Genomic DNA, 19,941 nt, shown 5'->3' on the forward strand with positions numbered 1-19,941 from the left:
TCCTGCTCCTGGGCTCTCGTGCGCTCTCTCTCAACTAAATAAATCCAACAACAAAAAAAAAAGGAAGGGTAGGTTGGAGGCTAAAATGGTGGGGAGGACCCCATTTGCCGCATCCATGAAAAGTTCTCCAGCAAGCAGCTGGAGACCTGGGTCCCGAGCTCAGGAGAGGAGGGCCGCAGCTCTGGGAGGCAACTTGTATAATCCGACCTTGGCAACGATTGGAGAGCGCCCAGGCACGACTTAAGACGAAGGCTACCCTGCCAGAGAACTACCACCAGGGACACTTGGTAAGCACGCAGATTCCTTGGCTCCTCCCCAGACCCGAGGGACCAGGAATCCGCAGGCGTAGCATTCCCTCAGGAGACTCGGATGCACCTTGCAGTAGCAGAGCTCGGCTCTACGGCACGGGAGGCGCCTACGCGGTGGGGCAAGAGGATAGCAGCTGGGACGGTGACTTTGGGTGGCCAGGGCACAGGGAAGAATCACATCTCCCCCGCGCCCGCATCACCACGGCACAGAGACCTTTGGCCTCACTTGGCCCCGCGCCGCGCTCCGCCCCCCCGCCCTGCCCTCCGATTGGCCACCGTTCCACCCGCCCCCTCGGCCTCGACAAATGAGGCCGGTGCGCGCCGGAAGCCGGAAGCTCCGCGGCGCCGGCGTCCCCCGGGCAGCTGTTGAGCGGTGCCATGCGGGGCTTGGGGCCAGCCCTGGCGGCGGGGCGCCTCTTCCCGTTGCGGCTCCCCCCGCGGCCGCCGCGGTCGGTCGGATCCCGGCTGTCGAGCGGGCCGGCGAAGGCGGCAGAGACGGGCGCCCTGGAACGGGCCATGGACGAGCTGCTGCGCCGCGCCGTGCCAGCCACGCCGGCCTACGAGCTGCGCGAGAAGACGCCGGCGCCGGCCGAGGGCCAGTGCGCGGACTTCGTGAGCTTCTACGGCGGCCTGGCCGAGGCGGCCGAGCGCGCCGAGCTGCTGAGCCGCCTGGCGCGGGGCTTCGGCGTGGACCACGGCCAGGTGGCTGAGCAGAGCGCCGGCGTGCTCCAACTGCGCGAGCAGCCGCGGGAGGTGGCCGTGCTGCTTCAAGCCGAGGACCGGCTGCGCTACGCGCTGGTGCCCCGCTACCGCGGCCTCTTCCACCACATCAGCAAGCTGGACGGCGGCGTGCGCTTCCTGGTGCGGCTGCGGGCCGACCTGCTCGAGGCGCAGGCCCTCAAGCTGGTGGAGGGGCCGCACGTCCGGGTAAGGCCCCGCCCGGGCGCCCGCCTTGCACCAGGTCCGCGAGCTCTTGGCGGTCCTCCCCGTACAGTCCCCACCTGCCCCTCAAGCCCCGCACACACTCCACCTTCCCCATCCTGAAGTCGCGCACACTTTGCCTCCAGTTGCAGTCCCCTGCATCCCGTCCCTTTCCTTCCTAGGTTTTCTGAATCCTTGCCTTGCTCCAGGGTTTACTGTGTAGTGTTTACTAGAAACTCGGCACCGCCTACCTTTAACGTGACTGTCAACGCCTCCTTCATGGTTAAGTGTGCTCCACGAAATCTCTTTTTTATTATTTTAGCTGAGTTACATCTTTGTGGTATATTTGAACGAATGCCCAGCAGAGCATCACGTAGCCTCCAAAAATCTGGATGGTGTCAGCAAAAGTTAGTTGCACACCCACTATGTGTCAGCCGTTGTCTAAGAAGCCCTGCGGAATGCACAGAGATGAGGTCTCTGGTCTCTGCCTCATGACTGGGCAGGACATTGCCCTTTCTTGAGTTCAGCCCTGAAATGTGATTCCAAGTTGAGTACTTGAGTAATCAGGTGCTTGGCACAGCGAGCTCATGTTAGGTGCAAATAAGTGCTTTAAGATTGAAATAGTGATGGCTTGAAAGGTTGCTGACAGTTGAACGCAGTTCTCCTCTACTCTTGGTTTAAATATGAAGGGTTCACTAGCCTGCCCTTTTCATGCACAAAAAATGATGTGAATGTTTCAGGAAGCTTCTGACATTCAGAACTTTTTTTGGGTGCAGTTGGCTTTTAAAAATTGAGCAGTTGAACGATTATGTCCTAATTCATTTAAGAACTCGAACAATAGCATGATGATTTTCATGTTCATGTCCTCATTTTTAGGCGGGTTAAGGAAGCCTACTGAGGTCAGGAGACTTGGCCAAGAACTCAAAGCAAATAGGTATGTCTCCAATCATCTACCCAGACCTCAGTCTGGGGATCTTTGCACCATGCTTTATGACCCCATCATGCAGTGTGAGTTAACGGTGTTTATGAGAAACTTCATCTTTCTTGGCTGTTTGGCCTCAGATGCATAAACACTGCAGATAGTTAAGAATGGGGTTAATCTCAGTAATAGCAGGGCTGTGATTGATGACTCATGATGGCTGGTTATCTATAATGCTTCATGTTAATCTAGGGCCACGATTTGAATTGATCACATTTCTGACTCAAGCCCAGTCTGAGTGCTTGAGACTTTGTGTTCTATGTGCTGTGCCTTCCCATCTGCTTGGGTTAAGTCTTCGATCCGAGCTTAGGTCTTCGGGTTTTTTTTTTTTTTCTTGAAGTAGGGACCAGCACTCCATGATGGTCCTTCAGAAGCTTGATTTTTATTACATAGAAGACTGGAGAATTAGGTAGAATGTCAGCTGTCCCAGAATGGAATCATCTCCCCTTCTCTCCATCCTTCCACACAACACATGGCCATCGGGTGTTTATCTTATACCATGCTCCTGTCGCTAAGGTCACTTGGTCAAGAGATTCCAGTCTAGTCTAGTATGGGAAGAGTCACCTCATTCTCAGCAAGCCATAGGGACCTGTTGTACAGATGAGCTGATTATAGCTCTTCATGGTCAAGTGCTGTGCCCAGAGTGCTGAGCCGGAACTCAAGCCCAGTCTTAACTCCAGAATTGTGTGCTTTGTCACTACAAGTTGATTCTTGGAGCTGATAACTTTGCTGGATCTAAAAGGGATTTGGTTTTCTTAGAATTTGCCTTTTTCTGCAAAATCAAGGACAAGATAAAACCACCCAGCTAATTAATGGCTTTGTTTCACTTAGTTTTACTGAATGGGGCGTTGAATGTTCTCTAGTTGTGAGTGTATTTACTTTTCCCAAGAGTAAGCGTATGAGCTTCCATCTTACCGGTAATGTCAGTGCTCACCTTTCTCTGGAACCACTGGTCAGTCTTCCCTGTTGGAAAATCATGAATCCTGCCGTGGCCAGAAGGATCCACATTTAATGTCTTTCCTCCGGTGTTCTTAGTGCACACCAAACTACCGTGGACATCTCCAGCTTTACCGTCCATTACTCGCTCCTCTCCGCGGACCCACTCTCCAGCCCAGCTGGCGCTTTGATGGAGAGCTCCCGACCCCATGTCACTGCATGATGCTTGCTTGGGAAGCCCATCAGAGCAGGTGCTGCTCAGCACTGAACTTTTCCAACACTCCCGCTCAAGGTGCTCTCACCCAGTTTTGAGCTTCAGAGCGTGTATTATTATGTGTGCATTTATTATTATTCGCTTGGATTTTATACCTTAACATCAGAATCTAGCATTTGAAATGTATTATTCCGCCAGCCGCCCCCCAACTCCAGCTAGATGATCAGCCCCTTGAATACTGGGAGCCTTGTGTTGAATGTCTTGCATAGCAAAATGCTGAATGATGCAGGAGATGAGAGTCCAGGGTGCCCCGCCACAAGACAGTTGGCACACTTACTACTCTGTCTTGATGTCACACTGCTACACTCAGAGGTCTGAGCCCAGAGGGAAGCCCAGAGGGCTTGGAAGTTTTCTGCACGGCCAGCAGAGGCATCGCGTCAGACATTCGGACAGCCCTTGGCAGGTTCAGCATGTTGGCCCCAGCGATGTCTAAGGTCCCATCCGGTTCTAAATCCTCCAGTTCTGTGAGCCATTCCCACACACGTCCATGCCCTCGTTCTTCCCCACACAAGAAAACTTGGTTATCGTTCAGGCGAGAAGGAGCGTGGCGGCTGAAGGCTGTGACATTGAAACAGTGGGCAGAGGGGCCCACTCTGGGGAGATCCTGAGCTAGGCCCTCCGCTGTTCAGGGTTCCCTTGGCTTTTCAACCAAGGTAGTCCACACACGAACACTGTGTACTGACAGGCAGAAAGTCAAGTGGAATAAAGCTATTCCTTGAACAGAGTATGAGTAACAATAGCCTGCCTTTTGCTTCTGCATGTGGTCTGGACAAAGGCAAGACGCCTTTTCTAGTCGTTCGGTCACCCCACTTGCGTTTCTCTACCTGGAGATCCTGTCCTTCTGTCCGGTGCACATAACCACTAGAGCTAAATCTGCCGATTCCCTTCTCCTTTGCTCTACGTAGCCACACAACACTTTTTTAATCTCTGCCATTTGAATCCTTCAGAGAATAGTTTTTTTAATCCATAGAAATTGTCCCTGGGATTCAATGTTCTAATGTCTTACCAGGATCACATAATGCGTGCAGTCCACTTTGATTCCGTTTCTTCTCCCTCATTCTGGATTTTGCATCCAAACCAAAGAGGCAACACAGCTAGAACCTTTTGCTCTGAGGAATTCAGTGTTAGAAACCCCTGGAAGTTTGGCACATGAATCTTTAGAGCAGGAGTCCCAAACACCCAGGCACCTGTGGTGCCCTGTGATGCTGGGGGAGCAGGGAGCTCACTCTGCCCTGGCCTTGGATCTGAGCGCCCCTCCCTGTGTGCACAGGGCACTGAGTCCCCGCTGTGTCACACTCCCGCACCTGCGCACCTCCGGACTTGCCGGGTGAAGTCACGTGGACACGCGCTGGTTTGCATGAGGGCTGCTGTGCGTTCGGCCCTGAGCGTTCACCCCGGAATACTCTCAGTCTGCTGCAGGCCCACGACCGGTTCTCATTTACTGAATCCTGTAGGGGGCAATGGCATTTTTAGAGTAACCAGCAAGTATGCGGCCAAAAAGGAAGCTGACTGGGTGTGTTTCGCGGGGCGGTGGGTATTGCGGAGGAAGTGGTGTGTGGAAATGGATGGACGGGGCCGGCTCTCAAGATGGTCTGTGCCCTCGGCTGACTAGAGGCGTGATTTTAGCCAGGTCCTATAATCCCGGGGCCCATGGGCTGCGCGCTGAGGTGAGAGATGCTGCTGACGGTTGGTGTGCTCAAGGTCAGCCTGCTTCTCTTCTAAGACGTGCTCTGATTACTGTGCAGCTTAGCTCAAAATCAGGTTCACAAACAAGGGCACAGTTCATCACGGTNGTCCTGCATGGCCTTGGCAAGAGCATTTGCGGGAACACGGAAGGGGGGGGGAGGCAGAATCGGGGGGGGTGGGGGGGGGGGGGCGGTTTAGAGGCTTTCTGTCCTCCACAGGCTGATTGGGGTCGAGGAGGTATGTTTCTTAGAAAATCCCCCATGAAGCCGACTCGAGTTCCCATTCTAGGAGGTCTAAGCTCCGTTCAGTGGTTTGTGGACACTAGAAGGAAGTTGGCATTTAGAAAATGGAAGGGTTTCTTGATGGCAGTTTGAACATAGAGATTCCAGTGAGATGAGATGTGTGTGGGCCTTGACAGAAGCGCGGGGGCCGCCGGAGAGGGAGCTAAACTCGCAGCAGACTGGTCATTGTCCCCACTGTCTCGAGGTTCAGTCACACTGGACGCTTTGTTGTGTGACCTCTTTTGGTGGCTTGTCCTGCTTTTCAGTGAACATAGTGGTCCTTGTTGGTTCTGCTAAATTCTGTGCTTAGCTAGACCGAAAAGGACCACCTCTATAGTTCGGCAGGGGTGCCCCAGTGCCCCAGGGACAGCAGCTTCCTCCAGTGGGAATTGTACCTAGAACGTCTTAGCTGTGCCCCCGGGACCTGTCCAGTGCTTGCAGCTCCCTGTCCTGGCTCAGGGCTTCTGAGCAATGAGAACTTCAAACGGGGAGATCCTGATAGCCAACAAGTTCAGAAGAGGCATTGGGAGACTGCTTTTTCTCTGCCACAAGGGGAGTTTGGCTGGCCTTCTGCACGGTGCCCTCCAAGGTAGCCCCGGTCGGCAGGTCCGGAAAGCTGAGCGCACGCTGACCGCCCTCGCCATAAGTGGAGTGTGTATGTTGGATCGATGGTGGAACTGATGCGCCCAAACCAGAGGTGGCGTCTTCCCCTCCTGTCGCCTGCGATCCAGCCCAAACAGCAGTGCCGCGTGAGCGCCGAGCTTGGGGACTTGTGCTCTTTCGCCTAGATTCCCAGATCTCATGTGGCAGGGTCACATTTCACAGCCGTCAGTAACCTGAAATAGAACCAAGAGACCTTGGAGGGGGAGCTCTCATCAGCCAAACCATTTCTTTCATCATTAATCCTGAATTGATCCTGAAACTAGGGACTTCCCACATGCTCCTGGCATGACTGTGGTGGAGGCGTGGAGCGTGGCTAACCCAGCCTTAACCCTTAGTGCACAGGTTCCTAACCTGGGGTCTGCGAATCCCCGGGGATGAGCCAAAGCTGAGTTCCAGAGGGTTCCGTGAATCCCAGGAGACTGTATGCAGAAGTTGACGCATGTGTCTGTGTTTTTGTGGGGAGCGGGTCCCTGGTTTTTAGCACGTACTCAAGAGTGCGTGAGGACCCCAGGAGGTAAGAACGGTTGTGGTCCAGGGCAGTACTTTATAAGCAGCAGTTCTCTGCTGCCTGGTCGATGGCCTCTCTTCTCCCATCCTGCCACTGCCTGCTCCCCATTCTCCAGTCTTTCTTGTCTCTTTCATCTGACATCGGTCTGTTAGCTGTCTTCCCCATGGGAGACCCCCCTGGATTCCTCGGGCACCAGAGGAGTGAAGTCGAAACAACGTCTGCCCTCACTGCAGGCATAGAGCCGAGTGAAGAGGACCGGGTTATGGATCGAGAATTAAAAGGAGTTGTAAAGGACATTTGGTCCAACCCGTAAATCCTTAAAACAGCCCCACCAAATCCTCATCGACCCTGCGCTCGGCCCCCGCCCGTGGTGAGGTTCACTCTCTCCCAGGACAGCCTGGGTAGTCAGCCCTAGCTATTGAAGGCTTCTCCTTTTATATTAAATTCAATCCAAGTCTAACTTGGTCTGTGATTTCCCCGTTGGTCCAAGATTTACCTCCCTCTTCGCCCCCATAGGGTCACACGGAACAAATCTGGGACTGGCTCCGTGCCCCGGGCCTTAACTATTTCAAGATGGATCTCACTTCATTCTGAAACCTTTTCTGAGCCACCAACCCTGTACTTAATTATAACTTGTCCTCAAGTGACAACATTGTGAGTCCTTTCACCTTTTATCAGGGAATAAAATGTGAAGTGGTCCTATATTTACAGCTTTTGTAGTTACAGCTCTTTGTCAGTTCTGTACCAGATGTCCTGAGATGTTTATTATTATTCAATAATAATATTCAGTGTACCTGTTAACATGTAGTTCATCTGTGAGTAACAGAAACCCAAAATAATAGTGGTTTGAATAAGAGAGAATTTGTCTCTCATATAAAAGTCTGAAGGTAGACACCCCAGGGCTGATTCTGTTCTGTGATGCCTTCAGTTGACCCAGGCTTCCATTTGGCTCTCCCCTAAAAACCTTCATCCCCAGCCTTACCTCATGGCCCAAGATAGCTGCTGCAGCGATCACATCACCTTCCAGCCTGCAGGGGGAGTGACAAAGAAAGGATGGGCAAAGGGTATACTCTTTTGTCATTTTTTAAGTTTCCCCAAAGCTGCTTCAGGACACTTGTGTTTACACTGGATTGGCCATAAATCAGTCACATGACTTCCCCTAGCTGCGGTGTGATTTTGGACCTGGACAGCCACGCGCCTCCCTAAAGCATAAGGCTTCTGTGCGTTTGGAAGAAGGGGAGGCAGCTGTTGAGGAGCAAGCCATGTCTGCTGCCCCGGGCGTCCTCTTGCTCTGGCTGTCAGGAGGCCTCCTGCCATCGGTGTTCAGCGTGTCACGAGAGGCTACCCTGAGCCAGGCTGCGCCCGCATCCTCTCCTTTCCCTACGCACCTGGTGCCGTTCCTTGCTTGAAAGGTGAAGTTGACTCACGGCACTACTGGAAGTAGATCAGATACAAATAAAGTGAAGTGAAATTAGAATAATTTCATCAAATCTAAATGCACTGATCACTGGGCGTGCTATTATTTTATGTTGCACTAGAGTAGGAAAAACTGCTCCCAGCATCAGCAGTGACCTGCCGGCACGCATCTCAACTTCAAAGATGTCCAAATACGAAAATGCGCATCTTAGGGCTGACGATGTGGCTCTAAGTGGAGTCCCGCGCCGCCTGTATTAGCTTGCCCTTCGTGCCCTCCACTGTCCCATCAACCTCACGTTTTCAGTCGTGTTCACTGCAGTGAACGCTTCCCAACATACCATTTGACTGGGGTCGCAGAGGCTAAATCAAGAGCTGGGTGCCGTGCCCCCGGTCGGGATGGGTCCCACAGAGAAACTGGAGAAGCACCATGCAGGCAGCTTGGTGTCCCCCTTCGCCGCTTTATCCACTGTGCCGGCTGGCGACAAGCCTGTCCCCGGCACTCAGTGTTCCGTGTTCTCCGTTTCAGGAGATGAATGGAGTGCTGAAGGGTATGCTTTCAGAGTGGTTCTCTTCTGGCTTCCTGAGCCTAGAACGGGTCACCTGGCACTCGCCCTGTGAGGTGCTGCAGAAAATCAGCGAGTAAGTATTAAGGTTTTCACTTCTCCTAAATGTTAGCCGAAAGTCAGTCTCCATCCTCACATGCGTTCGGTTCCAAGCACAGTATTCGCCAGCGTTGTCCTGTCCTAGCAAGTAATGTCGAGATCACAGGTGGGCAACTGCCATTCTGCACACGGGTCCCGTTGATGTCCTCGTGTTTCCCGCAGGCCCCAGCATCGCAGCCGCAGGACTTTTCTGGACCTAGTGTGTGCATTAGTATCTCCCCTAGTTGGGAAAACTCTGTTGGGTATATCTGTGAATGAACTGTATGGTGCCTGATGCCAGCATGCCCGGGACACGGGGAAGCCCAGGCTGGCATGTCACGACAGTCCCCAGACAGGAGGAACACTTTCCGTCTCAGGGTCTTCATGCTCCATGCCATCTTAAGGAAGCTAAGGCTTGCGGAAGGTTGCACTTTGAAGTGTGACAAATTCCAGGGGCTGCCATGTCACACGTGGAAAACAACACAGTGGTTGGGAGGAGGTCGCTGGACAATATGGAACTGGGATGCGCGTTGGCATCACGGACCCCACACCGCAGAGACTCAGAGGAATAAAACCAGGATGTTCAACCCCAAAGCATCCGGCTAGTTTTGCATTAAAATCTGCTGCACAGGGGCGCCTGGGTGGCTTGGTCGGTTGAGCATCCAGCTCTTAGTTTCTGCTCAGGTCATGGTCTCAGGGTCATGAGATCGAGCCCCAAGTTATGCTTCACGTTCAATGAGGAGTCTCTGTGTGTGTGTGTGTGTGTCTTTCTCTCAAATAAATGAATAGATAAAATCTTTTTAAAAATACATAAATAAAATTGCTGCACAACTGCTTCCCAAGGGCCCCACAAACTAGTCTTAAGAGCGGGTACTAAGAATTAGGGACGGTTTTGTGTGTAAAGTGGCCATTTGTTGGAGTTGCTTTCAGTGCTGTTTCATATTCAATGATTCTCTTTGACTTCTCCTGAAGATGTAGTTGGAGGATTTATTTGACTTTAGTGAGTGATCCGAATCGGAATCAGCAGTGATTATTGAACTTGTAAGTTGTCCAGCCGTCTTACTTCTTTCTAATTCTCTCCTCAGGTCAGAGGCCGTGCATCCTGTGAAAAATTGGATGGACATGAAGAGACGCGTCGGGCCTTACAGGAGGTGTTACTTCTTTTCTCACTGTGCAGCCCCCGAGGAGCCCTTGGTCGTGCTGCACGTGGCACTGACCGGCGAGATCTCCAGCAACATCCAGGTACCTGGCCTGGACCACGCAGGCGTCCTGCAGAGCCCCGTACATTTTTCTAAAACTTGGTTTTATCCCCCTTTATGAAGTCCATTGCTTGAGGCATTCGTGTTTCGAACTGGCTAGAGAAGAAATCTCCAGATCTGCGTGGGTGTAGGCACGTACTATATAGACAGAGAACGAGGACAGTGCTCCCCTGTGGGAGCTCAATTTGAGCGGAGACCTGGCTGAGGGAGGGAGGGCACTCGCTTCCACATGTGAGCCTTTGTTAAGTGCCTGTGAGCAGGTATAAAAGACCTGTGACTAAAAACTTGAAAACTAGACTGTGTGCCACATGCCTGCTATGGGCCCACCGCTCTACCTGGGGAGCGGAGGGGACAGGCCTGGCATGCCACGGAGTTGGCAAGAAAGTCCACATCCTTCCTGCAGGTGTGGGGGGCAGGGGGGAGGCTGCAGAAGAAGAACCAGTGCAGAGCTAGGGATGGGGGCAGAGTGCGAGGAAGGGGCAGGCAGGTGAGGGGAGCGGAGACGCCCGGTCACTTCGGGCTTTGCGTCCAGAACGGCCGGTTAGGAAGCTGGAAAGGGCAGGTACCGCGGTGGTCGTGCGGGCAGCGTTTCCTAGTATCAGAAGGCGGAGAAATCAAGCAGAGCAAATGGGCAGGCCTTTGTGACCATCAGGGAGAAATTGCCCGAAGGGTTTCGTGGCTGAGGGAGGCGCCCTCGGAGCACCTGGCAGTGTTCTCTGGGGGGGGGGGGTTGTCTATGAAAAGAGAGAGCCCACGTTGTTTTCCACCTACGATTTCCACTCTGAGGGATTCATCCCTGGGGAATGCTCAGACCTGAGAGCGCAGACGGTGGCTCATCAGGGCATCATGTACAGTTTTGAAAGGCTGGACATGATGGCCGACTGCGCAGCATAGGGGAGCAGGAGAGAGACGAAGGCACGTACACGTGTACACCCTCTCATCCAGGTCTCGTGCATGTATTTACATGTGGGTTTACTTCTGCGGTTTTGATGCAGAAAAGCCGGCCTTGACTTACTCTTGAGTAAAATTCCAGCCCGGGCCAAGCATGTTTGCGCGCTCTTACTTTCGTGTATGTGGATTGAGCATTTGCTCGGTGCCCGTCAGCTCCTGAAGCACGTCCGTGAGTCTCTGCGCAGTGCAGTGTGTTAGGCGTCACGCCCACTGTCACTGTCCTCGCGTGGGTGTGAGAAGACTGAGGCTTAGGGGGACTTCAGTGCTGTGCCCAGAAGCAGTAAGGATGAGATGGGATTCCAACCCTGCCCACACCCCAGCCCTCGGGGCAGTGCCTTCTGTGCTGGAGATCAGGAGCAGGTGACAGGGGAGGGGGTTGTGCACAGGCTGTGTGTGTGTGTGTGTGTGTGTGTGTGTGTTTTCCCTGAGGAAAAACAAGGATGTAGCACAAAATCAAAAAGGTACATAGAAAGGTAGATTTCCTAAGAGCAAAACTGTATAGGACCCGGTATGGCCTACTGAGAGATCTAAAAACCTAGAGCCGGAGAGAAGGAATGAAAATGACTACGGGCTACAGCCAGCAGGCCTGCACGGGAGGTAGGGCCCTGGTGGGGTAGGCTAGGTCTGGGTGCCACGGGCAGGCCGGGAGGAGAGTCATTGCTGGCTCCCTCAGCACAAAAGCCTGGAAGAGACAAACAGGACGCAGGTAGTTTTTTGAGACGTTCAAAAGGATGGAGATGGTGCAGGTGTAGCAAACAGCCCAGTGAGGCCGCGCAGTTGCCGCCTCCAAGAGATTTCCAGTCAGAACAGGCCTGCGGTCTCCGGAGCCTCATCCGTCCGTGAACAGGGGCCGAGGTCTCCGGGCTCCCACCCTCCCCAGCTTCTCCCGGCCCCAGGACGTAGGGCAGGCATGGGAAGCGAGGGGCCCAGGCCCACCCTCACCACCATGGTGTCTTTCAGGCCATAGTGAAGGACTGCCCCCCATCGGAGACAGAGGAGAGGAGCAAGATCTCCGCGGCCATCTTCTACTCCATCAGCCTGACGCAGCCCGGACTGCAGGGGGTGGAGCTGGGCACCGTCCTGGTGAAGCGAGTGCTCAAGGAGCTGCAGGTGAGTGCTGCGCAGGGCCTCAGGTGTCAGCGCCTCGGACAAGAGACAGAAGAGGACCTAGAGGGGGGTGGGAGGGGTGGGAAAGAGCCACATGCCCCTTGGCATGTCCCAGGTGCCTCGAGATGACTCAGGAGAAGGAGGCAGTGCTGAGAAAGGTGCATCTGGAAACTCGCTCTCAGATGTCTTCCAAGGACATCAGCCCCTCCAAGGAACCTTCCACCCTGTGGCCGGGACCTCTCCTGGCTGGCGTGTGCCGTCCCGGTTTCATAACCGCCAACCCCTTAGCCCCCATCTTCCAGTTTGGATGGCACGCTTTGTGGTCGTCCTGGCCGTGCCTGACCGGCTCCCACACCCTCCAGGCTCTGGCCCCGACACCCCCTCAGCGTGGGTTTTCTCATCGGCTGTGAGGGAGTGTCGAGGTTAGACCAGGCAGCTCAAAGGTAAACACGCTGGCCTTTTTTTTTTTTTTTTTTTTTTTTTTGTAACTTCCCCTATTGCCCTGGAAAAAACGCTTCACCATCCCACAGCAGAAATGTTCACATTCAGTCCAGGTCTAGCTTTCCGAAACAATCTCATGAGGGGCTTGAGTGAACTGCAGTGAGCAGAATCTAATTATTAGGTAAAATAATTAGATTGCTAATAATTGGCTCTGAGAGCAGTGCTCTCTGCTTTGGGTGGTTTCAGCACAGCGTCCGAAGCAGAACCCCTTCCGTGGAGAGTGACAGAATGGAATTAAAATACTGACGTGCTTTGTATTAAATTCATAATCAGTCTTAAATCTGAGAATTCAGGATTCAGTTAGATATCAGCTTCGTTAGCATCTCTCTCTTGCCACCTTCTCCCCAGAGGTGATAGGAGCCACATCTAATTAATATAAGTTTCTTCTTCTTGCCTTCTTTTTTGCATCGGTGTTGATGAATGGAGCAGGGAAAGGGAGCAGGGGTGTTATCAGGGTGAGAAAAGCATCAAAGGAAGGGCAGAATCCAGGGTTCTGGATAATTCACCCACAGACTCTATTTCCGGATGGGTCAGAGTTGGCCCCTCCGCCCCGTAGCCATGGTGGTGGGGGGGGGGGGCAGTCACTGGTCCTAAGCTCGGCTGTGAGCCTGATAGTCACCAGGGAGAACCCTGAAAAAAGCCCTGTCATTGTCCCACACCAGCGTGTGCGTCATGGTTTATAAAGGCAGATCCTTGAGAGCTGCCCGAAATGCCCATTAAAAACAACGTGGTTAGGAAAGTCGTGGTATAGTCTTATCTTTTAATATTGTTCTGTTGTTAAAGTTATGTTTTTGAATTTTGAATGAGAAAATGCTCATGATCCAGGTTCATAAAGCAGGGGCATAAAATAAACGTCTCATTCTGGGAAAAACTGTCTGGAGAAAGACCAGAAGGAGTTACACTTTATCATACCTGGAGAGTAGGCACCTCGGAGTCCTGGAGTATGGTAGGGTTTGTTGGTTTGTTTCTGCTTCCATCAGAAGTTAAAAAAAAATTCTTCTGGAGCGAGCACATAGTACATTTTTAATCTGAAAAGCTTGCTTTTTTACAAACTGGTCCTCGAGATCTGTCATTTGACCATGAACCGTGTCGTCCAAGGAACTGTACTGTCTGAGATGGAAAAGCAGCCATGGCCTCCCCTTCTGGCCCATCCTCGCACGCACTGCGGGATCGCAGGCCAGCAACTACTTGCTCATGATACAGTCATTGAGTGCTTGCATGCCAAGTGCCAAACCAGGCTCCTGTGGCTGCAGAGAAGTCCCTGGGAGGGGTGTGGTGTGCCACACAGACCAGAGCTGTGGTCAGAAGACTGTGTATCAAGCCCCACGTCACCGCAGCCCCCACTTGTCATTTCGGGCCCGGGCCCTGACTTGCCCCTGTGACAGACAGTGCAGACAGAGAAGCACCGCACAGGCTCACCTTGGGGACTCAGGATGCCTCCAGGGCCTAGCATATGTCGGGTTCTTAATAGACATGCCTTGAAAGGAGAGAATGAATGCACATCAAATATCATGTCGTAAACTACACAGCAGCGTGCAGGGCTTCATGAGGCCTACGTGATATGTGGAGGGGTGTTTCTGTTGCGGTGACAAACCTGCTGAATTGTGTGTGTGTGTTTTCTCCACCTTCCTTTCCCAACCATCTGTGCCTTACAGAAAGAGTTTCCTCATCTTGGGACGTTTTCAAGTCTGTCTCCTATACCTGGATTCACCAAGTGGCTCCTGGGACTCCTGAACTCGCAAGCAAAGGAACACGGGAGGAGTGAACTCTTTACCGATTCAGAATGTAAAGAAATCACTGAGATCACAGGCGGTCCCATTAATGAGACCCTCAAGGTCTTTCTCAGCAGCAGTGAATGGGTGAAGTCTGAGAGGCTGGTCAGGGCGCTCCAGGCCCCCTTGATGCGGCTCTGTGCCTGGTACTTATATGGTGAGAAGCACCGGGGCTTCGCCCTGAACCCTGTGGCGAACTTCCATCTGCAGAATGGGGCCATGATATGGCGCATCAACTGGATGGCCGACGCGAGCCTCAAGGGCATCACCGGCTCCTGCGGCCTGATGGTCAACTACCGGTACTACCCTGGGGAGACGGCCACCAACAGCACCAGCTACCTCTGCTCCAAGAACATCAAAGCTTCCGAGCAGGTCCTCAGCCTCGTGGCCCAGTTTCAGAAGAACAGCAAACTTTAAACCTGTCCCCAAGCAGACATCCCCCACCCAGAGAAGGATGATTTTCTGGGTGGGTCAGGGAGGGTCATGTATCAAAAGGAGATTTTTAGTCAAGCAGGGCTAGAGCTTGTTCTCTGGCCCACAGCAAGGTCACACTGGGAAGCTGTGCCCTGACTAACGTTGCGGGCGCACAGGTGCGGTGCCTGATGCCAGATAGTGGGGGGGTGGACGTGGCCCGGGTGGGGATGCTCCGCCCTCCCCAGGAGAGCGGCCTGGCTCCCTGCCAGAGGCGGCGCTGTGGTCCCCGCATCTTCAGAAAGCTCTAGAGCCTCTGCTGGCTGTCGTCCCAGGGTGAACTGGCCAGCCCCGCCGGGTCCGGGGCAGGTGGCCCAGGTGAGAGCAGATTCTCCTTCAGGCTTAGAACGGAGTAATTCAGCCACGGTTGTATTAGCCTTTTTTCTCCACTCACTACGAAGGGATAAAGGGCTGTGCTACATGGTATTCAAATTTTGGAGATCCCGAATGTAGGGGAATGTTCATGACTGCACAAAGTTTACAAAATTATATCATTGAACACATGAGGTGGTGTTGCGCGGGGCTCGAATTGGGTTATAGATGTTACAGTTTCGGAGACGCGGGTTCATAAGAAGCCTCATAGTACCGAGCGTGCTTGTGTGACGCAGGGAGCACGCGGTGATATGAGACGGCGTGGTGGCCGCCTCGGGGAGCCGAGACCTCGGAAGCTGGGACAGGCTCTGAGATGCCAGCGGTGCCGCTGGTCCCCAGCCTGCCCCGCCCGTGTCTGGGGGCTCCGTGAAGAGGGGGTGAGAATAGAGTGGCAGGCAGAGGCGGTGCTGGCAGTTGTAGGAGGACTGGGGGTTGTCTGCCTGCACGGCCTCACTGTTGTCACTCCTGCAGACGGGTCCCCTGGCCTTCCGTGCTCTTCATCTTCCAGACCCGATCCCTGCTCCTTCTGCATCACCGGCTGCGTGGGGCTTGTTGCCTGATAACAAACGCCAGACGGTGGTCAGCCCTGGAAATGTCTTTCTCTGAATCCTGGTGGAAGCAGTCTGGTGCCGCTCGGCATGGCTTTGAGCTCACCCTGCTTGGGCTCTGGAGCTCCTCACGGGCCCAGGGGTGCCACCGTCAAGGAGCCGGGGAAGAGTTCATGCGTGGGCCGCTGCTGGGTGGCAGGGGTGCCATGAGACCACTACCCTGAACCACCCCCCCACATACCCACACTTCACACCTTCTCTCTCCATGTAGCCTCTTACTGTGGACATTTTCAAACCAAAGACACAGAAGCAGATAGTCAGACAAGCTTGTGCGCCTGTCACCCGGCTCCCACCACGCTCGGTGAGCTTGCTTTCTTGTCAGGCCTTATCTCATGACTTACAGTGGTTTTGCGGCGCCCTGTAAGATGGGCCAGCTGGCTAGGTCCAGGATGTGGATGGGGCTGTGGTCTGAATATCGCACCCCCCCAAATTCATACCTTGGACCCCTGTCCCCCAAAGGTGATGGCATTAGGAGGTGGGGACTTAGGGGTGATTAGGGCATGAGGGTGGTGTCCTCGTGAGTGGGATGAGTGCCCTCAACCAGAGGCCCCACAGAGCCCCCCGGGTCCCTTCCCCCTGTGAGGTTACCAAGTGTCTATGCCTGGAAGACGGCCCTCACCCACCCGTGCTGGCATCCTGATCTTGGATTTCCGGCCTCCAGAGCTGTGAACAGTAAATTCCTGCTGTTTATAGGCTACTCGGTCTGTGGCATTTGGCCACAGCAGCCCAGACAGCCCAAGAGGGATGGGTGTGGGTAGACGAGTATCTCGAGTATCTCGTCTCCATGCATCAGTCCAAATCACTGAAGGGAGGGAGCTGGGCCGCCTCCTTGCACTGCTGTGAGCCGAAACTCACCTCACACCACTGAGGTTACAGGAAACCCTGTTGTTTTTGTACTTGTCACACTTACCCTGCAGCTCCTAGCAGGACAGGGGCGACTGACACGGCCCGGCTCCGCGCTTCCTCTGAGGGATGGTCCGAGTGCCCAGGTGCACACACAGCATCCTTTGCAAAAGGTGGCAGCAGCGGGCCTGGGAGGCAGCAGCGGGTTACCGGATCCCGCCCGTCATCTTGAGTTTGCAGCCTACCGGAGAGCATCCACCGTCCAGGTGACATCATTGCAAGGGGACACTGTGGCTACAGGTGTAGGTCCTGTCTCCCAGACCTGAGCTGTCCCACGTGCTCTCGGGGGACCCAGGCAACCACTCGGACCATAGTGTCGTCTTCTGTAAAGTGCCCATGGTGGGACGGCTCACAGTAGGTGCTCAGCACGTTGTCGTCCTTTGTTTCCATAGCGTGCCGGGTTCAGAGCTGAAGCTGCGCTCCGCGCCCCCCAACCATGGAGCCTGCTCCTCGCCTGTGTCCCCCAGCCCACCCTTCAGACCCCATCTCAGGAGAGGCTCTGCTCCCCTCCCTCCCGAACCCCTGGTCTAAGCTCCACTCCTTTGGCCTCCCTGCTTTGGGGTCTGTGGTTCAGACACACCCCCATCTCTCGCCATTCCTTCCACAAGGGTTTCCCCACAGACTCAGGCCTGGGATCTGCTGGAAATGGGATTAGTTATGATTCGGGTGTGCTAATGGACTTGGGACCGACCTGCTCAGACTTGTTCACTGGCCCCTTTCTGTGCCTAAAGGCAGCATGTGGCCCAACAGTTGGAGCAACTTACCGTCGCTTGGCCTCAGTCTTCCCATCTGTAAACGGGGTAACCGCAGCACACAGGCACTTCGAGGCTGCTGAGAAGCCCAGAGGAATGACCACCGTCATGGTCACCTGGATAGAATAGGTTCTCCATCCTCTCTTCCCTGTATTTGGAAATTGAGTGTTTGGTGGCCTTCTGGCTTCCGTTTGACAATTTCTAAAGATAGCTAAGTGGGGTAATTTGTTCCCAGAGGAGAGGGGCACAGGAACTTGCACTCTGCACTGCACAGGCCGGAGACTCACTCATACCTGCCTGCTCTTTCTCCCCGGCTCCACCAGCCCTCCCTCTCCCTCGCCTGTCTCCCCTTCTCCCTCCCTCTGCCCTTCTCTGGAGGGATGGACCTTCTCTGCCCTCCGGAGTGGGAGCCCTTATTGGGAGCCACTAAGGGAGGCACAGCTCCACCCTCCCTCGGGCATCAGGGGGCCTTAACACTCCAGCCAGAGGGGGCTGCTTTCTACCGATTCTGCGGGTGCCTTAAAATGTAGGGAGGAGGAATCTCCGAACATTTTTGCAAAGATCACCTTTTCCTGGGCTTTGTTTGAAATTAAGCATAAGGTATATTTGAAATTTAAATGGAGTGAACATCTCTCTGATTTTTAATTGGATTCTAAAGCACTCATTGGAATATGAGGTGCTTTTTGATCTATTCTTGGAACAGACAGCTGCCCGATGATTTCCACCCACCACAGACAGTTTCTGCATTATTTGCAATTTAGCAAAATTGATAGAGGGGACCCAGCAGCTCTTTCTTGCCTTTGTTTTTTGTCTTTTTCCAAATGGCATTTGCATTTCTCACCTAGCTAATTTCCTGTCATCCAGAAAAGGAGGAAGAAAGAGCGTTTATCTCTGCTCTGAGACCAATGTTCTCCTCACCTCCCAACTGTGAGGCCTGAGGGTGTTTCTGATTTACAGATGAGGAAACTGAGCTCAGGGAGGATTGAGCCACTGTTGAAGGGGGGAGCTGGGACTGTCTGGAGCTGGCCAGGGCCAGAGTCTGCTTTCCCCCTACACCGACCTCCAGGCTGACAGCCCAGCCTGAGCAGAGCCTCAGAGAGGAGGGGCCGAGCCATCTGGCAGGAGCGAACGGGGACAAAGTTGGAAGGGCAGCCGGGCAGGCTAGGTGACAAAGGACAGGGCTTGTCAGGAGGTTCTGGCAAGAGGGAGGGGTCCTCAGCAGGACTCTCCCAAAGTGGAAAGGAAGTGTCTTGTTACCCATCTATCCCAGCTGCTATCCAGCAGGCCAGGCCTGGTGCTGCCAAGGTCCAGCCCTTAGGGTCCCCAGGGTCTGGGCAAATCCGAAGCAGAGTTCCAGGCTCAGTTTGCCAACACTGTTGTCAGACAAACTCGGATAAAATCGTCCCAAGAGAAGCCAATAACTCAAGAGATGGACATTTATTTTGGGTGCTAGCAGCAGGTGGTGGGCTCAAGCCTTAACAAGGCATCTCTCCACCTGCAAGACGGGCACCTAGGGTTTTATAGAGAGGTTTGGGGAAGGCCGGGGGAGGGGGCGGTACTTGCACAGGCACCAGTGCGAGGTCATGGGTGAGGGTGGTGTGTGTTCAGCATCATCGGGGCAGGGAAGGGGGCTCATGGGGTGTGGTCGTCTAGGCATTCTGTTGCTATCAGGGCTTTTTTGGCCTGACGATTGGAGTGTTCCGGTCATTGCAAACCCTGTCAGTGCCTCAAGAAAGTGTGGTAAGAAATCAGAACAGTGGGCTTCAGTTAGAGCGTGAGTTAAGCAGTCTTATCTATTTCTGGCTTTAACTGTTGGGGTCTGTAGTTGAACTAGAGGGCTCGATGACGTTTCCCAAAATCTGAGCAGTTGGTGTTTGCCTGCACGTCAGGGGCGGATGCCCAGCACCAGCTAGTTCTGGGCAAACAGGGAGCACTGGCTCGGAAACTCCAAGCGGAGGTAGAACAGCCCTGCATACAGCGCTGCAGGTGTGAACCAGCCAATGCCGGAGGAGCGCAGGGCTCCACCCCCCTCCGGCTCCACCTCTGGCTGCTCCTGGAGGCCCGCCCACAGCGCAGGACCCGCCCCCCTCCGGCTCCAGCTCTGGCTGGTCCTGGAGGCCCGCCCACAGCGCAGGACCCGCCCCCCTCCGGCTCCAGCTCTGGCTGGTCCTGGAGACCTGCCCACAGCGCAGGACCCGCCCCCCTCCGGCTCCGGCTCCGGCTCCGGCTCCGGCTCCGGCTCCGGCTCCGGCTCCGGCTCCGGCTCCGGCTCCGGCTCCGGCTCCGGCTCCGGCTCCGGCTCCGGCTCCGGCTCCGGCTCCGGCTCCGGCTCCGGCTCCGGCTCCGGCTCCGGCTCCGGCTCCGGCTCCGGCTCCGGCTCCGGCTCCGGCTCCGGCTCCGGCTCCGGCTCCGGCTCCGGCTCCGGCTCCGGCTCCGGCTCCGGCTCCGGCTCCGGCTCCGGCTCCGGCTCCGGCTCCGGCTCCGGCTCCGGCTCCGGCTCCGGCTCCGGCTCCGGCTCCGGCTCCGGCTCCGGCTCCGGCTCCGGCTCCGGCTCCGGCTCCGGCTCCGGCTCCGGCTCCGGCTCCGGCTCCGGCTCCGGCTCCGGCTCCGGCTCCGGCTCCGGCTCCGGCTC

At 54.7% G+C, this 19,941-nt stretch overlaps 1 protein-coding gene across 1 annotated transcript; it reads left to right on the forward strand.

The window, feature by feature from the left end:
* The first annotated feature begins 686 nt into the window (after positions 1-686).
* On the forward strand, positions 687-15,180 carry MLYCD (malonyl-CoA decarboxylase). Its single transcript, XM_011232174.2, has 5 exons — positions 687-1,235; positions 8,499-8,611; positions 9,699-9,855; positions 11,784-11,933; positions 14,087-15,180. Exons 1-5 carry the CDS (start codon positions 687-689, stop codon positions 14,618-14,620), a joined length of 1,503 nt encoding a protein of 500 aa, XP_011230476.2. The 3' UTR covers positions 14,621-15,180.
* Positions 15,181-19,941: the final 4,761 nt, after the last annotated feature.

Source organism: Ailuropoda melanoleuca, chromosome 12, assembly GCF_002007445.2.
Source record: "Ailuropoda melanoleuca isolate Jingjing chromosome 12, ASM200744v2, whole genome shotgun sequence".
Lineage (NCBI taxonomy): Eukaryota > Metazoa > Chordata > Mammalia > Carnivora > Ursidae > Ailuropoda > Ailuropoda melanoleuca.